At 49.8% G+C, this 24520-nt stretch overlaps 9 protein-coding genes across 9 annotated transcripts; 3 read left to right on the forward strand and 6 right to left on the reverse strand.

Moving 5' to 3' along the window:
* Positions 1–2: 2 nt before the first annotated feature.
* On the reverse strand, positions 3–1535 carry APUU_60361A (hexose transporter protein; the record flags this gene model as incomplete). Its single annotated transcript, XM_041693593.1, has 1 exon — positions 3–1535. The coding sequence occupies one exon, from the start codon at positions 1533–1535 to the stop codon at positions 3–5; it is 1533 nt and encodes a 510-aa protein (XP_041559507.1).
* A 337-nt stretch (positions 1536–1872) lies between these two features.
* On the forward strand, positions 1873–3302 carry APUU_60362S (glycoside hydrolase family 88 protein; the record flags this gene model as incomplete). The annotated part of the gene is made up of 2 exons (XM_041693594.1): positions 1873–1962; positions 2010–3302. The coding sequence occupies 2 exons, from the start codon at positions 1873–1875 to the stop codon at positions 3300–3302; spliced, it is 1383 nt and encodes a 460-aa protein (XP_041559508.1).
* Positions 3303–3351: 49 nt separating this feature from the next.
* Positions 3352–5380, reverse strand: APUU_60363A (E3 ubiquitin-protein ligase; the record flags this gene model as incomplete). The annotated part of the gene is made up of 2 exons (XM_041693595.1): positions 3352–4207; positions 4266–5380. 2 exons carry the CDS (start codon positions 5378–5380, stop codon positions 3352–3354), a joined length of 1971 nt encoding a protein of 656 aa, XP_041559509.1.
* A 1223-nt stretch (positions 5381–6603) lies between these two features.
* On the forward strand, positions 6604–8592 carry APUU_60364S (uncharacterized protein; the record flags this gene model as incomplete). Its single annotated transcript, XM_041693596.1, has 1 exon — positions 6604–8592. One exon carries the CDS (start codon positions 6604–6606, stop codon positions 8590–8592), a length of 1989 nt encoding a protein of 662 aa, XP_041559510.1.
* A 6408-nt stretch (positions 8593–15000) lies between these two features.
* Positions 15001–15467, forward strand: APUU_60365S (uncharacterized protein; the record flags this gene model as incomplete). Its single annotated transcript, XM_041693597.1, has 3 exons — positions 15001–15033; positions 15087–15167; positions 15216–15467. 3 exons carry the CDS (start codon positions 15001–15003, stop codon positions 15465–15467), a joined length of 366 nt encoding a protein of 121 aa, XP_041559511.1.
* A 279-nt stretch (positions 15468–15746) lies between these two features.
* Positions 15747–16655, reverse strand: APUU_60366A (aromatic alcohol reductase; the record flags this gene model as incomplete). The annotated part of the gene is made up of 1 exon (XM_041693598.1): positions 15747–16655. One exon carries the CDS (start codon positions 16653–16655, stop codon positions 15747–15749), a length of 909 nt encoding a protein of 302 aa, XP_041559512.1.
* A 409-nt stretch (positions 16656–17064) lies between these two features.
* On the reverse strand, positions 17065–18853 carry APUU_60367A (uncharacterized protein; the record flags this gene model as incomplete). Its single annotated transcript, XM_041693599.1, has 4 exons — positions 17065–18065; positions 18114–18392; positions 18446–18469; positions 18526–18853. The coding sequence occupies 4 exons, from the start codon at positions 18851–18853 to the stop codon at positions 17065–17067; spliced, it is 1632 nt and encodes a 543-aa protein (XP_041559513.1).
* Positions 18854–20002: 1149 nt separating this feature from the next.
* On the reverse strand, positions 20003–22025 carry APUU_60368A (uncharacterized protein; the record flags this gene model as incomplete). The annotated part of the gene is made up of 3 exons (XM_041693600.1): positions 20003–20409; positions 20460–20507; positions 20564–22025. 3 exons carry the CDS (start codon positions 22023–22025, stop codon positions 20003–20005), a joined length of 1917 nt encoding a protein of 638 aa, XP_041559514.1.
* Positions 22026–23053: 1028 nt separating this feature from the next.
* APUU_60369A (SDR family NAD(P)-dependent oxidoreductase) lies at positions 23054–23995 on the reverse strand (the record flags this gene model as incomplete). Its single annotated transcript, XM_041693601.1, has 2 exons — positions 23054–23349; positions 23398–23995. The coding sequence occupies 2 exons, from the start codon at positions 23993–23995 to the stop codon at positions 23054–23056; spliced, it is 894 nt and encodes a 297-aa protein (XP_041559515.1).
* Between the last annotated feature and the right edge of the window lie 525 nt (positions 23996–24520).

A 24520-nucleotide genomic window follows, 5' to 3' on the forward strand; every position in this document is an offset into this window, starting at 1 on the left:
CCTTAGACAGCAGCCTTAGGAACATCCAACCCCAAATTCCTCATCGCATTCCTCCCAACCAAAGCATCCGGCCCATCAAAAATCTCAGCCACCTCCTCCAAACCCTTCCCCCTGGTCTCAGAAAAAAACAACCAAATGAGAACAAAGTTCACCCCAATCACCACACACCAGACAATATAATACCGCCACGAAATCGCATCCATAGCCACCGGGTTCGCAAAGCTATTATACAGGCCCGCCAGATTCCCCGTAAGCTGGTACATCATGGCCGCCTTTGCGCGGAGCGAGAAGGGAACCACCTCCATGATGTACGTTGGCGCCACCGGCGAGCACATGTGGTATGCGGCGCTGAAGACGAAGATCATAGCCAGCACGGCCGCCGCGAACCCCTTATCCTCGAAATTGTGTTTTTCGTTTAGCGCCGAGCAGATCGTCCAGATTATATAGGCGATTCCCATCCCGCCCATCCCCGAGAGGAAGAGTCTGCGGCGGCCGGCGCGGTCGACGAGGGTAGCGAAGAAGGCGGCTGTCAGGAACCCCCAGACGGAGAGACAGGCGTTGATGATGAGCTGGGTTTTGGCGTCTGTGACGTTAATTGTGTTGAGGACTTTGGACAGGTAGTAGGATGTCAATGCATTGCCGGACCACTGCAGCATGGCGGGGATGTACAAGGCGAGGAAGAGACGGTGGCGATTCCCTTTTGTTGACAGCCACTCTGTCCAGCGCGACAGACGCTGTGCTTTTTCCATTTCCAGTGTCGCTGTGATTTCGGCCATTTCGAAGCGGACCAGCCGGCTGTCTGCGTCGCCGTGGCCGTGGTATTTTGTTAGGATGGCGAGGGCTTCTTCGGCGCGGCCTTGGTAGATTAGCCAGCGGGGAGACTCCGGGGCGAACAGGCTTAGGATGGCTTGGGTTAGGGAGAAGAAGCATTGCAGTGCGCTTGGGATGCGCCAGCTCCAGGAGGAATTGGTCATTTTGAATGTGCCGTATGTGACCCAGGCGGCGATGAGGGAGCCCAGCGGCCAGGTAACTAGATAGAAGGAGACCAGCTTGCCGCGGTGAGTTGGATATGCGACTTCGGTGAGTAGAGGGGGTGCAGCAGTGGCGACGATTCCGAGACCGAAGCCTACGATGAACCGGGAGAGGACGAACATGCCGTAGTTGACTGCTGCTGCTTGGAGGATTCCGCCGACGATGATGATGATGGATCCTCCGCAGATGGGATATCGACGGCCATATCTGTCGCAGAGCTGGGATGAGATGAGAACTGAGATGAGAGTCCCACCAGTGGGACCGAATGTCATGGCTCCTAGACGGGTGCCTGTTGGCTCGCCAAAGTAGCTTGTCCACTGGGGGAGCGATTGCATGCCATTCAGCATGCTGCTGTCGTAGCCAGAGGCGATTTGAGTGAGGAGAGCGCAGAGCAGGATCGTGTTCAGCTTGATGAGGGTGCCATCTCTGTACCAGGGCTTGCGGTCGTTGGGGATGACATCCTTGAGCACAAGCCCTTCGAAGTTATCAGAGTGGGACAGCATTGCAGTGCAGTGCAGAAACTTGTCAGTACAGGAACTTGTCAGTACAGAAATCAAAGCCGCTGCTTTATCAACGTTCTTATAGCTCACCCCGCATATCAACGTAGATCCGGGGGGCTTTGCTCCAGATATCAGGTTAGCCAGAATATGCCTGCTCGGGGATGTCGGATGGAACGGCCATCAAGCACTTTCTTCCTATTAGCGGACATTCTCTACGTCAATGCACCAATCCGGATACTTGCAGGGACCGGGGATTCCGTGCAGGGATGTCTGCGGGGTTGTATTTATATCCTGACAGCCTGGAAACTGTCTTATCACATCGATAATCGAAAAAGAGAACATGTCAATCGAAAGAGGACTGCAGGAGCTCTTCTCCGAGAACGTAGTAGCAAAAGTTCTCCGAGTGGCCGTAGAAGCACTCAACAACAACGTACTTCCTATACTCCCTATAAGTTTTTGTCTTCTAACTTAAAGCAGAACCCACCTACCGTCTACCCAGAATTCGTCCCCCAGCATGGAAACGACACCGGCCGGTATATCCTCCGCGACTCAGACTTCTGGACCTGCGGCTTCTTCCCAGGAATCCTCTATCTCCTGCGCGAGCGCGCCGTCAAATACCCTCAGACCTTCCCTTACCTCAACCACAGCACAAGCGCACCAGCCAGAGGTAATCTCCTGCAAGAACTCACCCAGCTATGCAACACCTGGACAGACCCAATCCGGTCCATGACAACGCGCACAGACACCCACGATCTCGGGTTCATACTGCAACCGTCCCTGCGGAAGGACTGGGAACTCACCAGCAACGCCTCAAGTCTCGACGGTCTAATAACCGGCGCCCGCAGCCTCGCATCGCGGTTCGTCCCCAGCGTCGGCGCAATCCGCAGCTGGGACGCGCTGGTGCAGACTGATGTCAGCATCACCAGTCTAGAAGACGACTGCCTGGTTATCGTGGACAGCATGATGAATCTGGATTTGCTGTATTATGCCTCTCATCATGTATCTGATCCTGGGTTGGCGGATATAGCAACGAAACATGCTAAGAAGGTTATTACGTCTCTTCTTCGATGTGAGAGTCGGATTGAGGATGAGTATCCCCTGTACTCAACATACCACGTCGTCAACTTTGACCCAAAAACGGGCGGTATCAAGTCCCACCGCACGGCACAGGGGTATAGCAGAGACTCGACCTGGGCGCGCGGACAGGCTTGGGCGATAACGGGTTTTGCGCAGACATATACCTGGACAAAGGATAGGGAGTTTCTTGCTGTTGCGTGTGGGCTGGCGGAGTACTTTGTGCTTCGGTTGGAGAACTCACCCGACTGTGTAGAACGGGCTGCACCGACGGAACAGGATCCAAATAGGAGGGTTGGACGGTATGTACCGCTTTGGGACTTTGATGCGCCTGTCGAGGATGAGGAATCTCCGCTACGGGATTCGTCTGCTGGGGTTATTGCGGCGAATGGGATGCTGGTTCTTGCTGCGGCTTTGAGGGCGGATGGGCAGGGGTTGTTGGCGGAGAGATTTCGGGGTTTGGCTGTTAAGATTGTTGCTGAGACGATTGAGTATTCTCTTGCAGAGAAGGCACGGTTAGTTGGTGATGGGCTTGAGGTGGAAGATTTAGTCCCTGGAGAGCGGTTTGATGCGATATTGAAGAATGCAACGGCGAACCATAATTCCCAGGACCATGACCGGTATAGCGATCATGGACTGGTCTATGGGGACTACTATCTGCTGGAATTTGGGAATCAGCTGTTGAGGCTGGGTTGATAGAGATACAGGGTGATATAGAGATATCAAATCTATTCAATAAGCAGAACTACCTGACACGACGCACTGCATCGCGCGCAAAGAATATCCTACACGTCGAACACACCACAAGCCCGCACTGTAGGCATTTCCAGCCATAGCCACGCAGTTCCTTCGTGCAGTCGCCGCACCGACCACGGCTGTGAGCGTCCCTCCACCCGTTGTGCCCGCAATTGTACCCAAGCCCATCCAGGACCTTCTGCGCGGTCTCGTCGTTGTCAGATATCTGTTCTGCTTCGCTTTCTGCCTCGCTCTCTGCCTCGCTGTCTGCGTCGCCTTCTGATTCGAACCGGTCATCGCCTGGTTCAAGCACTGGCTCCCCGACTGGTTCGCCGATTGGATCCTCGTTGATTTCTTCCGTCTCTTCGTCGTCGCTCTCTTTCTCCTTCTCTTCCTCCTCCTCCTTCTCGCTCTCTTCCTCATTCCCTTCCTCATCCATATATTCAACCGCATCATAAAACACATCCTCATCGCTGTCATCTTCCTCATCCTGATATTCAACTGCATCATAAAACACATCCTCATCGCTATCGCTATCTTCCGGACTCTGATTAGATTCATCAACCTTCCCCTGGGATGCAACATGCTCAGGGCTGCTGTCCCCCGGGTCGAAATACACATCGATCAGTTCCCCCACCGCATCCTCATCATCATCATCTCCATCATACCCATCATCCTCTTCCTCTTCCTCAACAGGAGGCACCTGAAGCCCCGAAGCTCCAGCTTCAGTGGCAGTCTCTGTCACAACAGGAAACGCATGCGCACCGGAAAGGATCGCACGGCCGTCCTCGTGGTTACCGCGGTGGTGCTCAGGCGTCCAGGGTTCTCCACAATCATAGCAGAAATCGACATGGCACAAGATACAACTGCCTCCATATCAGTTATCCATCTCAATACGGCTAAAGGGTAAGGAAAGTCACTAACATCATGTGCTCACATCCATCCCCCTGTCGCTCTACCACACAACTGCAATTATAGCAGCGTTTCCAGCCATTCCTCAACGCCATATCCAGCACCGCCCTCGTATCAGGGTCATCAGGACAAGGCCCGCTATGGGCTGGGTGTTTGCACATCGTACAGGTGGTAGCCTCACATTCCGGACATATACCAACAACACCAGCGATGGTAGCCGGATCGATGAAAGCGCGACAGTCAGAAACATGGCAGTATGTACGGTTGATAGTCTCAATCTCGACCCTCCTCTTCTCGAATTTCTCAACGAGGCCCTCTTTCAGGACGATCCGGGCCCGGTCGAGGGGGATGGGCTTGGTGCAGCATTGCGGTGGGAAAATGGATTCGTCGACGAGGGACCTCTCGAAGAAGTTGTTCATGCATCCGCTGCAGATGTCGTGGCCGCAGAGGAGGGGGGTCGTGTCTAGTATGTCCTTGTCTTGGAGGCAGACGACGCAGTTACGTGTGCGTGCTGGAGATTTGTCTCCGCGGCGGGTTGCCTGTGTGGAGGACTCTGGTTGTCCGGTTTTCTCGGCTTGTTCAGCTTGCTCAGCTTGCTTACCTTTCGCAGCTTTCTTAGCCTTCTTGGCTTGCCCAACTTGTTCAGCTTGCTCAGTCTGCCCAGCTTGCTGAGGTTGCCTAGGTTGCCTTTCTTGCTCAGTCTGCTCAACATGCGTAGGGCCTGCATCGTCCTGGTCCAGCGGCGGATAAAGAATGCCCATCTTAAACAAAGTCTCATCATCAGCATACCCCAGTAGATCGGCCTGCTCGGGTTGCTCGGGTTGTTGAGAGCCTGCATGTCCCGGACCCAGCGGCGGATCCAGGATCCCCATCCTCACCAACGTCTCATCATCAACATATTCCAGATCAAGGCGTTGCGGCTGCGGCTGCGGCTGCGGTGTATGCTCTATCCAAGCCGGTGGAAGACGGGGGCGTTCTCTCCTCCCCCTCCTGGGGCGCCAATTGGCGCGAGGGTCGGGTGCGGCTTGGAGTTCTGCGAGGGAGGTACGGAAGGGGGCTGCTGTCGTGGTATCTTCGAGATCGAGCTGGTCGAATGCTTGGTTGATGTCGTCGGGGGGTGAAGACATGGTCTTGTGATGAGACGGAACGTAGATAAGAGGGGGGAAGGTGAAGTAGAAACCCCAAACAAGTGTAAAGTGTAAAATAGTATCAGGATAGAAGGCTTCTCAAGTTGAGATGATATGTTGGAAAGTATGTCTGTTGCTCAACTGAAGATGTCTGTCACGTATTCTAGAAACAATCTACGGGTATAGACATAACCTAGAAGGCAAATTTATATCCATCCACAGCAGACTAGCATCTAGCGAGAGATCTGTGTCACATTCGTAATAAGGGAATAAAGACACTACCCCTCCGTGCAAACGGACAGATCCAGCACCTAACCACCATATCAGGTGTTCCATCACCATGGTTGTGAATACCATCAAAGGCAGACCCGCCTAGATTGGATCTCCATTCACCCTACTTAGACAAAGACTTCACCATGTTTGACTTCCGAGCAGCATAATCCGTCTGGACAGTCTTGCAGTACGTCAGCGCCGTCTTTGCAACCATGGAATATAACTTGGTGTCTTGTTGACCTTCACGCTGTCAAAGAGCTCGCTGCGCTGGGTCTGTTGAACCAGTTGGTTTTCGTCACGAAGGCGTTGTCCAGGAGATACGGTGAGGGGAGCTGGTAATCAAAATATACTGTTTGGAAAGTTATTATGATATGGAGAACCAGTGGAGCGTGGCAGAGGGTTAACTGCGTGGAGTCGGGGCTGGTCGATATCAGACCAATAGATCAACCAGCCACTCATATCATTCCTGTTTACTTGCTTCCTATATTCCACACTTTAGTTGTATCTGGTACATACGACCACAGGGTGTGGAAAACAGGGCTTCCCGTCCGCTCAGCCGTACTTAAGCCACACGCCGGCTGGTTAGTAGTATGGTGGGTGACCACATGCGAATCCCAGCTGTTGTATGCTTTTGCAATTTTTTATTTTTATTGAATTGTAGGTGGCTAGTGCCCTCTCTGCAGCTTTACCCGCGCAGGAAGACGCAAGACAACAGAGACTGACCTCATCTGTTCATCGAGTGGTTGCCCGGAAAAGTATTTCTTCACTGGAGGAAGATATCACGTATGAAACCGACCTCTGGGATGCGCAGTTGCACACGGCCCTCTGTGGCCATCGCGTCAATGGATCTGCGCTCTGTCCCTCTGTCAGTGATGCTCCACCCTTGCTTTTCTACTGTGCCATACGGAAATTGCATGCTGATCGAGTTCAATTAGTCCGTCTACGCCGATATGGCATTCAGTGTTGCCCAGCACACCATTGGCGATCCTGGCTCCAGCGATAACTACGGTTGTCGCGTTGCGGATATGTCTGTCACTCAGCCTCTGATAATTACGCCCAAAGGAGAACAGAGGGTTCTAAGGATCAATGCTCGCCATAACGCCGAGAAAAGGACGATCATGGTTACATACGAATCGACTTCAGGACACGAAGAGAAACAAACCACTCATGCAACCTGCACTGTCGAGTACGGCCTTGACAATAGATGGTCCCAACGCTGGACCCGGAGCCTACATCTCGTTGAAAGCCGCATATGCGAACTAGAGGCCCAGGTAAATCAAGGGGAAGCCAGTAAGGTCTCGAGGGGCCTGGCGTACAGTTTATTCAAGAGCCTCGTTGACTACACAAGTGATTATCAGAGGATGGAGCGAATACTATTCGCAAGTCAATCCCTTGAAGCATCTGCCACAGTCCAGCTGGACCGCCGCGAGTGCGACACGGGGTTCGTGTGTAGTCCGTACTGGATCGACTCCCTCGCCCATATATCGGGGTTCGTGATGAACGCAAACGACACTATCAACACCCAAGAGGTCGTATATATCTCCCACGGCTGGGAAAGTATGTGGTTCCATATGCCGTTGGCTCCCCACACAGACTATCAGACGTATGTTAAGATGTGCCATGTGGAGAAATCTGTGGTGAGTGGTGATGTCTGGATCCTGCATGAAGGAAGGGTTGCGGGCGTCGTAGAGGGCCTGCGGTTTCAACGCATCCCCAGGTCCGCACTGGACATCCTCTTGCCAAAGACCCCTTGCGGCCCAGCAGGTACACAATTATCGGTGCCTCATAAACCAATGTCAGTGCCTCACAAACCAATATCAAAGGGCATCCCGGAGGCGGCATCAAAGGCCATATCAGGCGTTGACACTGCTAAGAACACCCCAGGTTCCAAACATCTGATAGCAGACATCCTTGGTATACCAGAGGCTGAAATCGCTCCCGACGACAGTCTCGATGAGCTTGGCATGGATTCCCTGGCGTGTTTGACGTTGGCATCCAGGTTGACGGGCTCTTTTGAAGTGAGGGTCCCCAATAGCAAGATGATGGAATGCACTACTGTCGGCCAGCTTACCGATTTTGTGTTTGGTTTGGGAATGGATGGTTCGTCATCCCCCAGCAATTCGACTAGCCAGTCAGACTTTTTAGAAGAAGAAGAAGGGGGAACGCCCGGTACGCCATTAACAGACACGGACGGTGATCCTCACGATGTTATGAGCCTGATCACGTCAACCATCATTGAAGAAAGTGGTGTCCAAAAGAGTGACCTCGAACCTGACGTGGAGCTGGGTGATCTGGGCATAGATTCACTAATGGCTCTTACAGTTGTGAGCAAACTGCGCACCTCGGGACTTGACCTCCCGCTGGACTTCTTTCACACGCATACTACTATAGGCGATGTCACTCGAGCATTGACTGGAGCAAGTCCGGTGCAAGACGAGGGCACCGTCAGTGCCAGTGACAGTGACAGGGCTAGCAGGCAAGCAGCCGAGGGGTCGGTGATCTCGAATACTGCCATGCTGATTCCCATCCAAGCCGGCCATAAGCCTCGTCGGCCGAGGAGGCTTTTCCTGTTCCCAGATGGGTCTGGTTCCCCAGGCTCGTATGCCAGACTCGGCGATCTTCATCCAGCATTCGAGGTCTACGGACTGGTGTGTCCGTTCATCGACAACCCCGACAATTGTAGTTGTCGGATTGAAGATTTAGTACGGAAATACCTCGAGACAGTCAGAAAAGAGCAGCCACGGGGCCCTATCACCTCGGAGGGTGGTCAGTTAGAGGTGTTCTGGCGTTCGAGGCCGCGAAGCAACTCCATGCCACTGGTCAAGAGACTCGTCTCTTATTACTGCTGGATACACCGTGCCCTGCGGTTCTTCCTCCAATGCCGGCAAGCTTCATTGACCACCTTGAGACTTCCGGGGTGTTGCCTTGTACAAACTTGAAAAGCGAAGACCAGCGTCGACGTGTCCTAGGGAATTTCAACAAGACAGTTAATCAACTATCACGCTACGCGCCCACAAGCTTTATGCAATCTGAGCGGTTTCTGCATACTACTATCGTCCGTGCGGAAGACGGTGTTTCCCCGGCATCCGCAAATCCAGCTAATGGGGCCCAGCCAGATGGCGAGATTCACCGCTGGATTCTCGAAAACCGGACTGATTTTGGTCCCAATGGTTGGGAGCAGCTGCTTCCGCGTGCTAGAATCGATGTCGTTCCCATTAGTGGCAATCACTTCTCAATGATGGAGCTGCCGAATGTATGTTCATGCAATCTTCCCTCGGCCCCTGGCGTACTAACTGTCTGTAGGTGCAAGTTTTATCAGATATAATAGGCAGAGTCCTCACTTCTTATCAATGATCCGCTTTACTGGAACTTTTTGGGCCCGGGAACTTCTTGGGGCCGTGGGAAACATGTTGTGTATTTGTGTAGCTTGCAGCCACAATATAGCAATATAAAGCAATATAAGTCTAAGATTTTGTTTAACGTCAGCATGTCTGTTTATAGTATAGTCGTATATGTACACACTGCTAATGTAGTTATCAGCAGATTACAGCGAATCTGTAAGTTGCTATCCCGGGAGACTTCTCTCAGCAAGGCATCAGAAGCTACGCGAGGCCAGGCACTTGATCATCAGAATCCTGATACTTATCTCGAGTACCAGGCAGAACTGAAATCCCTTGATATACAAGCTCTATTCTATGATATGATCCCAGACTATGAATGTCGTGACATGGAATAGAGCATAATCTACTACTAAGATCTAAATACTCTATAATACCTCAACGCTACCGCTCTAGCAGAGTTTAAGTAAGAGGAAGAGATAGTAGTACTGAACTAAAAAATTGCTGCACTAATACAGTAGATTGCAGGAGACCCTGATGCGCATAAGGGCCTAGTCTCAGAACGGCGTCTGCTCTACAGCAAGAAAGTGAAGAGGCTTGGAGCCAAGCGGTCAGATTTTATCAAGCATTGGTGGGACGCTTCATATGACAAATATGTTGCTGGAGGTGACTTTTCAGAGCGTGATACAACCTCGTTGTTTGATATATACAAAAAATATTTGCCTGAAAGATCCCGCCTTCAAGATAAACTCTTTCAGAAGGCTTCCCTAGAGAGTGATGAGGGGAAGCAATGTCTGTATGACATGGTTTCTTTATGCACGTCGACTGAGAAGGTTGCTTATTACCCTGGATTGACACCAATGGATGGGCGATGCCCGTTTTGCCCAATAGAAATTGCAAGGTATGGCTTCCACTTCTTTTAAACAAATATTTTTCTGATTAAGTAGTTTGGCTCGTCAAAGTCGCGCAAAACATATTCTACAATGTCAAAGAAAGACTTTGAATGCTGCACCCTACCAACAGTGTTACAAAAATGGAAAACGAGCTCATCGCCGCATCCAACACTCCTTTATACAATTCTGACATTTTGATACACAATGGTGGCTGCCGGTCTTTGTCCATTCTGCCTGGGAGATGAAAGCAAGGGTCCTGCTGAACGGTTCAAGCAGTGGATGGCTAAAGCGACGCTTTTAAACCATATTGACGGACACATGAAAACAATTCGTTCGGGGCAAACAGATGTCCTGGCACGTGCCTGAACGCAATGGCCCTGCATGTATTTTTTGGTCTTCCCCATCCCTAATCGTCAGGAGCCGGGTTCTTTAACGGACCCAACATGGCCCCGCGGCCAACAGACCCCGGAACCGCCAGGGCCCCGGTCAGTAATATTTTATGTTATTCCTGAAACGTTAGTTTAACAATGTGCCACCAACTAATATTCCTAGGAGTATTATAGGCGCTTTGGATTATTCTGCGTTAGCTTTGTTCTCGGCCTCTTTTAAGAGACCTTTCCAATCAACAGGAATGGCCAGGAACTGTATTACACAGTGCCAAGGAAAACTACTCTGATCTCACTATGAGAGAGGCACTCTTCCACGTATACTTGCTCATCTTTGCTATCAAACTTTGAAGAACAGCACAACATCGTAAGTTCCTGGATTGTTGTCGCGTTCCTCAGCGATAATGGCAGATATCATGAGCAGTATTGGATAGCTATTTGAGTAACCCAACCAAGCTGGCCACCTTCCAATTTTTCGTTGCATACTATGTTATTGCACGCATACAAGCCACTAATATGCCACCAAAATCCTGTATAAAGTAAAGATCAAGTTGAGCGGCAATGGGGGCTCTTGCTTGCAATATAAGCCATAAATGCAAAGAAGACCAGCAATATTCATGAATATGCATACCTTTTTAATACCTATACACGACATTTGTTTGTTGAACGAATAACTTTCCAGCAAATTATAGATTGGTGAAGAGATCTCATATTATAGACAAGGTATAAACCACCTGGAATCCTTGATTATTTTCATGCCCCAAGTGTGACACCATGTAACTTAAGCAATGCCACTACATCCTGACGCTCTTCATGCACTGCAATATCTAAAGCTGCCTCTCCTCCATCTTCACGTCTCCTCTGTATGCCTTTTTCCAGCAATACTTTGATAACACTTGGTGGGGAGTATACCACTGCCTGTTCCAACAGCCTTGATTTGATTGGATGGACTGAGGCCCCTTCATCTAGTAGCAACTCCACAGTTCGAGGGAAGCCATAAACATGTGCCGCTAGTGAAATTGGTCCCTCTTCAGATGTTTGTCCACCATCCACAGCTGCACCCTTTTCCAGTAATAATTGAATGGTGTCATTGTGGCCTCTTAATGCTGCAAGTCCCAATGCTGTAGTCCAACCCCTTTCAAATAAATCTTCATGATTTATCTGTGCTCCCATCTTCAGAAGGAAAGGTATTATCTTGGACCTTCCATGCCATGCTGCACCTTTAAGTGTATGGTTCCAGAGCCCCTGAGTTGTTATCTCCTCAGTAAGGGTACTGAAATCTGCCTCATCACTTAATAGCTCAAGGAGATCAAGATTGCCACTCATAGCAGCATAAGTGATTGCTTTGAAGTAACTATAACTTGATCTTGAGACTTTGGCATCTGGTTGAAACAGCAGTTGCACTACTTGATCATGTCCACCCAGTGCTGCAGCCTCTAGAGCTGTATCAGGCCTTGGATTATCAAACTCAACAGCTATCTTCTCCATTGCATTCTTATTGTGGCTGTTTTGTGAATATTGTTCAGTTTGGGGCTGTACGTCATCCTCAGCATCTGCACCCTCAATTAAAAGGAACTGAACAATCTCAAGATGACCTTTCCATGCAGCATTCAGCAAAGGCTTTCCAAATACATAACTGCCAATGTTCACATTCACACTCTGTGTGAGATGCTGAACAAGTGCTAGATCTCCAATGTTTGCTGCAGCAGATAGAAGGTGTTCTTGTGCATCACTTCTCTGACTTATTTCTGGTGGAAGTGTTCCAAAATTTGTTAAAGAGTATATTCCAGGTGCCTTGAATTTGATTGCTGCACGTGAGATAGAAAGGGATAAGTGCTGTCTTTGATTTTCATCCCCAGAATGGTACTCCACCATCTGGTTGGTTGTATTTCGCACGGTGAGGGCAAAATAATCATCCATTGAACCTGGTGTGAGCGCCTTGCTTTGGAGATAGTATGGGGCAAAAGGCATCCAGCATCCACCATCGCGGAAATGGTGTGTTGAGCATGTAGCAACAATGACTTCTCTGGCAAATAATTCTAAGCTTGTATTAGTATATTGTACTTAGGAAGTTGATATTTCGATGGTTTACTGTTGACTAGTTGGAGTCGAATCAGTTCCTCGCAATAGAATGTTGAAACAGTTTTACCCAGAATCACACGGAATATCTCAAGTGGCAAATCGAGGAGATGCATATTGCAATGGTGTTAATTGCTGATAATTTCAGATACCTTTGCGAAAAGTGAAACCTTCAATATTCAAAGGACTATGTCTTTGAAGGATCCCTTAATATCAGCAGACGACTGAGGAAGGTGCCTGAATCTTGTTTAGAATAACACCGGCTGTAAAAATCTTCGACATTTGTATCTCAATCATGCTACTGCGGAGTAAAGAAACACAGCCTCACATGGTATAATTAGCATATGTGATCCATTTGAAATGTCCTCTACCAAAAACAGCCCCCAAAGGCAGTAACACGGTGGCAGTGATTTGAAGGGGGCTGAAGCGGGATCTCTTGGACCGCAGCTCAAAAGGGGGTATCGGGAGTCGATTACTGTATTCCCGGACTAACGAGGTCTGTCTATATGGAGAGATCTAGTACAAAAAAGGATGATATGTTCTCGCTAACATGCACATATGCATGTGCTCCAGTGCTCCCAGAGTGTTTTTCACTATCTACAGAGTATATGACTGTGTATGTGTGTGTTTATCGGCTCGGGCTTACACACCGGCGTGGTTAGAAAAAAGGTCGGTATGTCCACAGAATTAATCCGAAATTATTACCATATTAAAATTATTTTAATTCTACAGATTCAAACCACGATAAGCTATAATTTTAATATAAAAAAAAAACCTCCCTAATCTAACCTCCCTAATCTCCCTAATCTTTAACCACTCTAATCACCCTAACCACCTAACCACCCTAATACGTGGTGTATATATAGTGTGGAATTATAGTATAGAATTAGTGGTAATAAACAGGTGGGTCCAATCCTAACCACGCTGACCTTTTTTCTAACCACGGAGAGCTGCATCCCCTGTATTGATATTCTCAATTTTGTTTGAGCAGGCAAGAACACCCGCATGCAAGATGATAAGATAATCCTCAAGCCATGGAAGGTTCCTTTCTGCTGGTGTAGCAGAAGGGGTTGCTGCTTTTAGGCATGTAATAGAAGGACTTCTTTTAACATCATGCATATTCTTAGAATGCCGTTTCATATTACTTTTTAATATAGCTTTACCATATACTTTACACTCAATCCGTTTACCTCCACAAGATATGCGATGCCGTGGATAATATCATACATAAATAAGTTTTAAGCACTCATCACAAGGTAACTTCGCATCGGCATGCAGGCAATTTAGGAAATAGCGGTAGTAATTAGTTTTAGGAAGCTCCTTATGACAGAATAGACACTCAGTTATAGTAAGCATTATAAAGGAGGACGATAATGGGAGAACGACGAGATACAGGAAGACGACGAGGTAACAGGAGGACGACAAGCTTAGGCAACAAACCCTGGAAGCAGAAGGTAGCAGGAGGTAGCGGGAGGTAGCGGGAGGTAGCAGGGAGCCATCTAAAACACACCCAGGATATCGCGCGACGATGCAGGCGGTAGCTGGCAGTAGCAGGTTTAAGTACCGTCACCCGACTATTGACCGTCCACAAGCCACACGCCGGCTGGTTAGTAGTATGGTGGGTGGCCACATGCGAATCCCAGCTGTTGTATGTTTTGTTTTTGTTTTTACATTAGGAAGAGGAGCAAGATCCGTATGACTAGACTGTAAGGTCATTGTATTTGAAGAACCCAGAGACAGAGACAATAAACGATAAAATTAATTGTTGGGGTCAAAATATTCAGTTTTATAACGGCCGGGCTTAATCACTCTTAAAGCGGCGGCTGGACTGTTAACTGGCTGGGAATAATGGCTGTATACCTTAAGCACTATTATCCAATATTATTGGCTGATATATTGCGGGCCACTGACACTAAAGCCGTCACTTGTAGGTCACACCTCAGGATATACTGGGACCATTGGGAGACTCTGTGAACATTCATTATGAAAACGGGGAACATCGTTAACAATAGTAGGAATCCTCGGGGTGGTCCATAATATTCAGGAGGTGGGATGGGCTCGTGATCATAAAGTGTCTGCCAGGAGGCTTTAAATTCACCGTGCCGTGGTTCTTGCTTTGAACCCCAAACCGGCATCCAGGTTAGCCTAAAGCAGAGCAAGTTCCGAAGGACCTGGAGGTACGGATGCAACTACCGAGCGATCCAGTTCGGGTTTCGCCACATTGACCCAGAGACTGGAGTTCAACATGCTGTTAGATTTACGTAGCTGTACTATGGTGATAATCTATACGCTTGATTTGATCTATTGTGGGATTGAATCACCAGGCAGCAGTGACAGCTGAGGGGAAAGAGTAGAAGAAAGGTCCTGTATCTAAAGGTTAGAATCCAGGCCTCTCCAGCTAGGGAATATTTAGAAAACAATATCTAATAGAAAACCCTGAGTCATCTACAGCTAAAACCTGGTTGAGAAGGATTAGGGTTCTCGGATGCAGCTCCCATCCCCAGACGTGTCCAAACTTGGGCGTAGATGACTAACATGAATCAACGTCATAGTAACTAATTGGTAACTATTTAAACAAGTGTATTCCGCGCAGATTCAGTTTCTATTGTATGCTTGGAAAATTTTCATGTTAAAACAACCAGTCTCACAGAATGCAATCAGGTGACAAAGTACCATGCCCTGAAGTAAGTACTTCCATATCCCGCCTAGAAGAATAAGTACTAACACTGATCCTTAGTCAATGACCAAGAGTGAGAAATATCACTTTAGCAAGTACGGAAAGCTGCCAAGTCGAGGCTTACTTGATAAAAGATCTCATGTAGGTTGTCATACTATGTATTACAATACACGCTAATCAAGAAAACAGGAACGAACATACTTTGACTCTGGTGATTTCGCGCTTTCCGCCACTGATCATATGAGCGATGACGGTGCTATTCAAACAGGAACAGAGCATCCCCATCGTGACAGCATCTCGCATCCTTATGCCCCTATCCCAGCCGCTAGTAACGTGGGTAAGGATGCAAACGAAGATGTAAATAGGAAGAGTATAGTACCGGAATCAAGTCCTCTTCTTCAACAAAAAAATTGGAAAAACGGAGAACTGGGTGCAGCATAACAGTAAAATGTGCCAGACAACGGTTCCTATGTTGTGAAGTTGGATTCATGATTTAAGCGCTCAAATTGCCATTTATGATATTTACTGTGTAGGAGACTGCTATATATACTTTGTTTAGCTACAACTCAATAGGAACTCGAAGAACAAGACCTTCCGCGCTCCGGGATCAATCTCAGTTAGTGCACTATTGACTTTAGGTAAATATTTTACCTAAATTAGGTCTATTTCTAAAAACAGACAAGTATAGCCAAAGAGATTTCTTGGTTTGGCCTTGATCAATCACAGAAAACTCTCTACAAGTCCCCTTAATTCAGCATCGCTCAGCTCCTTCACTCCCAGCAGGTCATTGTCCAGACGCCCTGAAAAGTCACACCCATACGCTGGATCAAGACACCCAACAATGGAGAATCCCAGCATCGCCGCATCTGCTGCACCCTTCTCGAGCTCCTCAAAACTCTCCCGCCTCACCTCCTCTGTATCCTTCACCCTAACATCCCACTCAACCCCATCCTTCTCCTTTGCAAACTGAATAAGCCTATTCTGGGTCACACAAGCAGACTGCACATAAACAACGCGATCCCTAGTCCGATCCAGATTCCCAACAACGCCAACAACCGCCCTCGCAATATCCGCCAACAGCGTAGCACTAAACCGCACCTCGCCACCATTATAAAGCGTCGCCTTATGCGCCTTTAAATCAAGAATAATCCCCTCCTCCAAACACCAATCCAGAAACAAACCGTTCGCAATAGCCGTCCAGCTAAACCCCGGATGCGATTTGGTTTTCTCGCTCAGATACCGCTGCGTCGCCGTCTTGGGCGCACAGACCGGTAATTCCACACAGAGCGGATTCATCGAGTCCATCCCGAACTCAGCGGGTATGAACCGCTTCACGCCTGCTGCGGCGGCCGCATCGATGAGTGGGTTCTGGCTGCCGATTGCGAGGGTTGCGAGGCAGGAGATGACGACTTCGACTTTAGGATGGGATTCTTGGAGTGCGGCGGTTAGAGAGGCCGCCGAGGTGAAGTCGACTTCTTTGATAGTGAGGTTTGGGTGTGGCTTTAGCTTTGAGGAGTTGCCGCCGATTCGCGAGAGGGCTGTTACGGTGTAGTTCGCGTCCAGTACGGTGGTGAGGATGGGGAGGCCCAGGTTGCCGGTTGCGCCGGCGAGGGCGATGGTGGGAGGCATTTTGGTGGATGGTGTATTATGGAAAGAGAGCTGTTTCTTTGGGTTTATATAGATATATCAGGGGTCTTTTAGTAATTGTTGGTGAGTAACTTATCTCCTGGTTTATTTGTAAGAGGGTTGGAGGATTGCTGGATGTCGCAAAAGTCTCCGAGCTCAGCCCTAACTCGGATGAACTTTCCACAGCTGAAACAACCCCGACGATAACAGTCTGCATGCACAACTACTATGCACCACTGATGGGTGGATTATATGCAGTCTGGCCTAGAATACTATCAAACTTCCACGGCTCTAATATTTGGCGTTCAGGCACTCTCTAGTTAAGCGGTGTTACTATTCAGCTCTAGTATCTGCCTTGTCTCCCTATGTGCTAGTAAATACATGAAGGAATCCAATCTTCCTCTTAATCGATCTACAATTTCGCTGAAGCTGAGTCCTGTCTACTTCCAGCCAACAAATCCCTCCAAAGCTCAACCGCCTCATCCCACATCCGATCATTCTCAATCTCAACAGACCCATCCGCCTTTAACGTCCTCACCTCCTTATAACTCTTAGTCCCCCACCCCAAATCCTGAACCCCATGCACAAACCTCGTAAACGGATCAATAAGCGCCCGGCGAATAACCCCCTTCTCATCCTCCCTCACAACCTCCCCATTGCCCCAGAACCAGATATACTGGTCCGTCGCGTGCGTCACGCCCCATTCAACGGGTATGGACTTCGCCGCGCATTTCAGCCGGTACTCGATTCTGTAGCGGTATATCAGGTCATCCATTCCACCGCCAGAGCCCTTGGTAAGTTCATAGATAAATCCCCGCTGCATCTTATGGACCTGCATATCCGCATAAACGCGCCCAAACCCATCGGACGTCCAGTCCTTGTAGTCGCGCGGCAACTTGTTACCCGGGAAATAACGCTTCATAAGGGTCTCAACGGCACCAGGCTGTGGGTAGTCAGCTACAAGACGGCGGCGGACAGATTCCGCGGTATCCTGCGCTGGCGGGCGCCATGCGCCGTAGATGAAGTGCTCGTCTGCGCATTCACCAAGCAGGAGACGGATTCCGCGCTGGCGGAGTTTCTGCGCGAAGATGCCGCTTGTAAGCAATTCGAAAAGAGTAGTCTTGATAAAGGCGTTATCAGTTGTCGGGCGGAATTCGTGCAGGTCTAGGCTTGCTATTGTGCTGAGGAGGGTGGCTGCGGGCGTTGAGCGGAGGGTGGATAGTTTCTCGGATGCGGGTAGCGAGGCAGGGATGTTTAGGGCTGAGACGAGCTCGTTGAATTGGGTCTGTGCTGTAGAGGAGGATTTTGGCTGGATTGTGAATGAATTGGACCAGATGCAGGCGCGTTTGATGATTGATGCGGGCTGGGGGAGGTCTAGGTCGTAGGCGAGCTGATAGCAGACGGAGTGCGCGCCTTACCAGTCAATATACGCCATTACAACAGTAGAGTTATGGAAAGTACCTGCGGAGTATCCCCCGATTGTAATCTCAGATCCGTTACCGCTGAAAAGACCGATATTGTCCCTTGTCCATTCCAGTGCTAGCCGCTGGTCCCAGAAACCATGGTTTCCGACGGTTTCACCAACAGACGCAGCATCACTTTCCAACTCGGAGGAGTAAAGGAAACCAAAGACGTTCAGGCGGTATGCCGGCATAACAATAATAGCATTGAAATCCGTTTCACCCAGAAGCGCCGCAGGGGAGAACATATTCGGCGTGCCGAACTGTAACCAACCGCCATCTGCAGAAGTCAGTATATAAAATCAACTGACAACGGCAGACGTGTCTACTTACGCACGAAGAAAAAGACCGGCCATCCTGTTCAGCACTCGCATTAGATACAATCAATTCTTAGCCAGACCGGATATACATACCATCCTTAGGAGGCGTTCCTACGGGCACCCAAATACTACACTGAAAACAATCCTCATCCCACGGAATCGGCGTCTTATTCAGGAACGTCGGCTGCGGGCAGTTTCCCGTCCCGCCGGGGCATTTATACGGTCTTTCCTTGGTCCCGTATTGATATCCTGCCGGCAGTTTCTGGGCCTTGCGCCAGCGTTCTGGGGGCGCGAGCCCGTAGCGGATTCCGCCGAAATTGTTGCAAAATGGCTTTCCGGTGGTTTTGGAGGAGATGGTTACTCCTTCCACGTAGCCCCTGTCTCCGAGAGCCTTTAGGTGTGGTTTCTGGGTTGTTTCCATGTTGGACTGCTGTCTGGGTCTTATACCGGGCTTGGCTATCTGGTCTGGTTGAGCTCAGCTAGCGATTAATTGAAGGTCGGCCTGGGAGTGTAGTCCTGATATTTATAGTATCTAATCGAACGATGCGCTTAATTGTCGAGTTGGAGAAGGCTGGATTGCCGGTACCCGAGACGATTGAGGGGAACGCAGTTACACGAGATAGACCAGGATGAGCGAAGTCGGTGCCAGATCTGGTTCCGTGGTGTACTTAAGTATTTGTAGGCAAACCCAATGATATCGCAACCGGATCAGATCAATAGATATGATCAATTACTGCACAGTATCCATGCATCATCACCCGATAATAAACTCACACAATGCATACCAATATACAATTAATATGAGGCTCTTGTGATGCCGTCGACTGTCCGGACGCAGATTTAGCACCGAATGTCTACAGCCGATGTCGGCAAACTGGCCAATAATATAGTATTTGTTCTGGACTACCTTCTCTAATAAGACAGCTCTCGACGTCGATATATTGCATCTTCCCCGCATGTGCTGGTTATGCTGTACGCGAATCCTACTGTGAGTGGACTACTTTCTCTAGAAAAGTAAGTTTGTCAATTTCTGATTTCCAATTTTTGTATTGCTAGTCTGGCATTCTTTTAGGGTCGTATAAACATATCTAGACATATAGTTATATATATATATGAATCTTGACCCGCATGCGGTATGGCTTTCTACAATAATGCAACATATAACAACAACAGCAAGACGGGAGTGATACATCGCACCCATTCTATCACACTCGACCGTCGAAATACTGCGTAAAGGTATGCGAAGGCTGGTATGCGGTTCTAATGTACAGGTCGCTTTCTTCCACCTGCACCTGGACAAGGGAGACTGGACATTGGAAGCTGGACCTCACAGCAAAAGTGAGTAAGTATCCAGGTGGTACTCGCTTCCGGTACTACTACTGACGGCATAGTAAGGAATGAGAAGAAGTCTTCAGGTCTTGCTGTTCAAACACCATGGCTCGAACTTCACAAGGCAATCCATCATGACCACTTTCCCTGATTTCGGCAAGGAATAGGCATTTCAAGAGCACAGCAGGTGAAAAAAGCTCGCACGAGAGTACTCCCTACATGAAGCAGTAGCAGCAGCACCCTATCCACGCGACGCACGCCTCGACGCCGGTTTCTCAAAAGAGACCCTACGAGACGCCGGCTTCGACCCAGCAGGCTTCTCTCTCTCTTTCTCATCAGAAGGTCTACGCGACGCCGGCTTCGATCCAGCCTTCTCCTTCTCTATCTCTCGGGAAGGTCTCCTCGACGCCGGCTTCGATCCGGGTTTCGCGCGAGAAGCCCTCCGCGACGCAGGAGCTGACCCAGCAGGCACCATGCTCGGTCTGCGCGAGACCGGGCGCGAGCCGGTGTAGGAGAGCGAGGCGCGACGGCTGGCGCTTTCCTTGCGGGCGTCGGAGAGTTGCTGTGCGAAGGGGGACTTTTTGCGCATGACGGGGCCTTTCCAGTAGATGATGTAGACGGAGAGGACGAGGAGGCAGGAGATGCAGACTGTAAATTATTAGTGGGAGACGGGCTTTGGTTAATGGGGTGGGACGTACAGAGGATTGTAGAGGCATATTCGAGGTTGCGGGTTGGGGCACCAATGTCTAATACTTGTTAGCCTTGCTTTTAACGGTGTTGAGAAACGGTGTTAGAAACGTACTGCTGAAGAATGGAGTGGCAGGGACGGTGAGAGCACCGGCGAGGATATCTCTGGCGAAGCCATTGCCACCGGTTGCGGATGCAGAGTAAGGACCGTAGGCGCAGACCATATAGTCGATTGTCGTCATGTAGATGGTATAGTTCGCAATGCCCACGATAGCTGCAAAGACCATAGTTCCGATCCAGTGCAGCGGGGGCCCCAGACTCGTCCATGCAAAGCCAATCAAGCCGATGGGGAGGCACGGCGCTGTATAGAGTAACCACCAGAGTCGCGATTCGTACTGCGCGTGCTCGTCGTCGGGGTTCTTCTTGCGCTTTATGGAGTTGCGGTGCAGCACTGGGTACATGCTGAGCCAGGCAATGATATATCCCACTAGGATAGGGATGAATGAAAGGCCTATGGCCACAGTACTGAAGTTCCACTGCGCGTACACCAGACTAAAGGACTGGATAAACATGAAGATCAGTGCATCGCTGAATCCACTGAGCAGCGACAGGGTCAGCACGATGGGCTCCATGGCCAGCATCCGGAAAGGACGGGTCATATGGCTGATGATCTGTTTCACAGAGAAGCGCTCCTTGAAGGACAGGAACTCGTCAGGACCACAGACATTCAGCCCGGTCTCCTTGCGCTGCTTCTTCGCGTAGTTGTTGATCATGATCGTTGACCGGGTTTCAGGGACAAGCACCAGGTGGCAGAGCTGAACAAATCCACCAAAGATCAACTGAATCCACATCGCCCAAGGCCAGGGTTGGAATGCCTCAACAAAGCCTCCGATCAGAGGCCCAAGAACTGAGCCACCGACCGAGGAGAAGACCACACAGGCTACTGCGTAGTGTTGATTCTCGGGCTCCCACAGGTCTGCAATCATTCCCAGCGTGACAGAGCCCCCGGCCAGACTGAGGCCTCCAAACGCGCGACCAACCATGATCGTAGCGAAATTCGGCGCAAGGGCGACAGGCAGCTGCCAGAGATTCGTGAGGAGCATACTCAGCTGCAGAATAGGCTTGCGCCCTAGCTCCTCACTCCACGGCGCCCACAACTCGCAGCCAAACGCATAAGTTACGAGGTAGATCATGGCACCACAGCGAGCCGCCTGGAGACTGACGCCGAATTCCTCTGAAATACCGCTAATGGCATTGGAATACAGGCTGGTGTTGAAGTTCATCGAGGTCTGGACGAGGAAGATTACGGTGATAATCATCCATTTCCTCCAGGACGGGAAGCAGAATCCCAGCTCCTCGTAGCAGTCGTCTTCATCGAGGATGATATAACCATTACGCTCCTTCTGGTCGAGCGAGCGCCTTCCAGCAGCAGGGGTGTGGTCTGACGGCGGCCTTCGCGAGTCAATAGAAACCGAAAAGGACCGGCCGTGGTCGTGGATGGGCTGGAAGTCGATGACATTATTATCATCGGCGCCCAGCTCCTCGACCTCCTGCAGGACTCGGCCCGAGCTGGTCATTTTTTTTTTATTTTTTCGCCGAATGAATGGCCAAATGAATGGCCGAGTGAATGAATTCCGATAGATTCCGAACGAGCGACCGTGTATGAAGCCGAGATGGCGGGCGACCGATATCAAGAACTGGGGAAGAACTGGCGCGGAGTCCCGGCCTTTTAAAGCCCAGACCAACGCCTCAACGACAGAATATCAAGCCCGAATATCCGGGGAGCCAACAGGGTCCGTCATCTGACATAAAAACTCTGCCCTTCTAAGGGGGCAAGCAGTCGGCGGAAAAGTCGGCGACCGCAGGCGTATAAAGGAAGCCTTCTCCACCGGTTCCAGCAGATGGATCGATGATGTCGATGCCCGTCATAATTCAGACCACCCAATGGGAATGGGCCAGATCCTGCGCCTCGGGTGTCACTCATTTCCTCATCCCTGTGGACTGGCAGCCGTGCAACAGGCTATCCTACAGGATTCGTTGCAGCTGGCGATCAGTTACTCAGAGTAACTTGGAGAACTGAGAACTGCTTGGCAGTGGCACAAAGTCTTACAGGATACAGGAACAAAGAAAAAATATAATAAAAAATAAAAAATAAAAAAAATACGCAGGTGGCGCATCTCCTGCCAATGCCGATGTCCCTTCCGGCTCGCAACCAGCTGCCAACTTGGTAAGTCTTCATTTCAGAAACTGGACGTTGCCTTGGCATGACAAACTGTCTATTAGCAATAACATTTAGCATTTAGCATTTAGCAGTGCTTGTTTGGCAGTGCTTTGCCTTCTATACCCACTCACTCCACTGCTCTCGACATCCGGTCACTCCGACTGGTGCGAATCAGGGCCTTACACAGTATAACTGGCATTCCTTGTATGCCAGTCCAAGAGAATATTCGTGGCTTGGCGAACTCTATCCATGCGACTGAAGTACTCAATATCAAGTCCATATAATGATAAAACAAGAAGGCCACTGCTCTACCTACATCCTTCTCGTAGCTTCTCTAGCCCTAGGTCTTCTAAGCCTCGCAAGCACGTACAGGTATCCAATAGATCAATTAATCACATACCCCCCATCAACAACCAACGCATGCCCCTGAACAAACGACGCCCTGGATGAACTCAAAAACAGAACTGCGTCCGCTACCTCCCTCGGATCCCCCATCCTGCCCATCGGCGCAATCTTGACAGCCGGCGCCATCGCCTCAACCCTCTCCGGAGAACTGGTCGTCATATTCGTATCAATAACACCGGGACAGACACAGTTCACCCGGATCAGGTCTTTCGAGAAATCAATCGCGTCAGCTCTCGTCAGGCCTATCACCGCGGCTTTGGAGGCGCAGTACGCGGCTATACATCGTTAGTCCTCAATAGTACATTCTAGGAAAGATATCTCACCAGCCCCAGCCCTCGAAACAACACCGAGCTGACTCGCAATATTGACAATCGACCCGCGCTGTTTCGGTCTCCAACTCTCCCCACCTTCTTCATTTCCATTTCCATCCGTAAGTGGCTCCTGGGTAAGCATCCTCCTCAAGGCCGCGCGCGAAACAAGCCACGCCCCGCGATAATTCACCGAATTGATAAAATCAAACTGCTGCGCCGAAACGTCCGTCGACCGCGCGAACTCGTTCTGCAGCACCCCCGCGCAGTTCACCACGTAGTCTAGCCGGCCGAATGCGGTGAATGCGTCGGCTATGAGAGTTGTTTCTATGAAGGACTCGGATGTTATGTCCCCCGGGATGGCGATCACATTTATAGAGCCTTCTGTTGTGCTGCTGGTGGATAGGATTTCTTGCCGGGTTTGTTCGAGAGCGGATGGCTGGATGTCTGTTATTGCGATTCGGGTGCAGCCGGCTTTGGCGAAGGCGATGGCTGTTGCTGCGCCGATTCCTGGATTTGTTAGTCTATTACAGTAGCATCTAGAAACGATGGTGGTGGTCTTTCCTCCTGCTGCGCCGGTTACGAGGGCGGTGCCTGGGAAGGTTGTGGCCATGATTGTATGACGAATGGAACAAATAATGAATTACAGCTGAGTTAGAGCAGTAACAAACAGCGAGCAGAGAGATTAAGGTGATATGAGGTCATGGTGGCAGCCCCGCATCGTTCAGGCACAAAGTGGGGATACTACAAAATACTATACTTCAACTAGATAGTTGTACTGGTTTATTCGTTTGTCAATCCAAGAACTAGCAGGATCTCTTTGACCAGGCTAATATCGATGTCAGGTTCGTGCAACAATTTTAATTATATACAGAATCCAAGCAAATTAGCTAAACTTTCAAATACCAAAACAGTCGGCCTCTCCCCAAGTCCCGGGCAGGAGCAGGAGCAGGAGACTAGAGCTAGAAACCGTACAGAACATCCCCAGCAAGTTTTCTATCTTCGTCTGTCACTTCTCCCCCTAATAATAACACACATAAGAATCGCCGCCATCGCGCCGGCAAGGCCAGTCCAGATACCGGAGTCGGAGCGTCGGTCCCTGCGAGATGACATCTTGATGTAGCTTAACAATTGCTTA

This window comes from Aspergillus puulaauensis, chromosome 6 (genome assembly GCF_016861865.1).
Source record: "Aspergillus puulaauensis MK2 DNA, chromosome 6, nearly complete sequence".
NCBI classification, from domain to species: Eukaryota; Fungi; Ascomycota; class Eurotiomycetes; order Eurotiales; family Aspergillaceae; genus Aspergillus; species Aspergillus puulaauensis.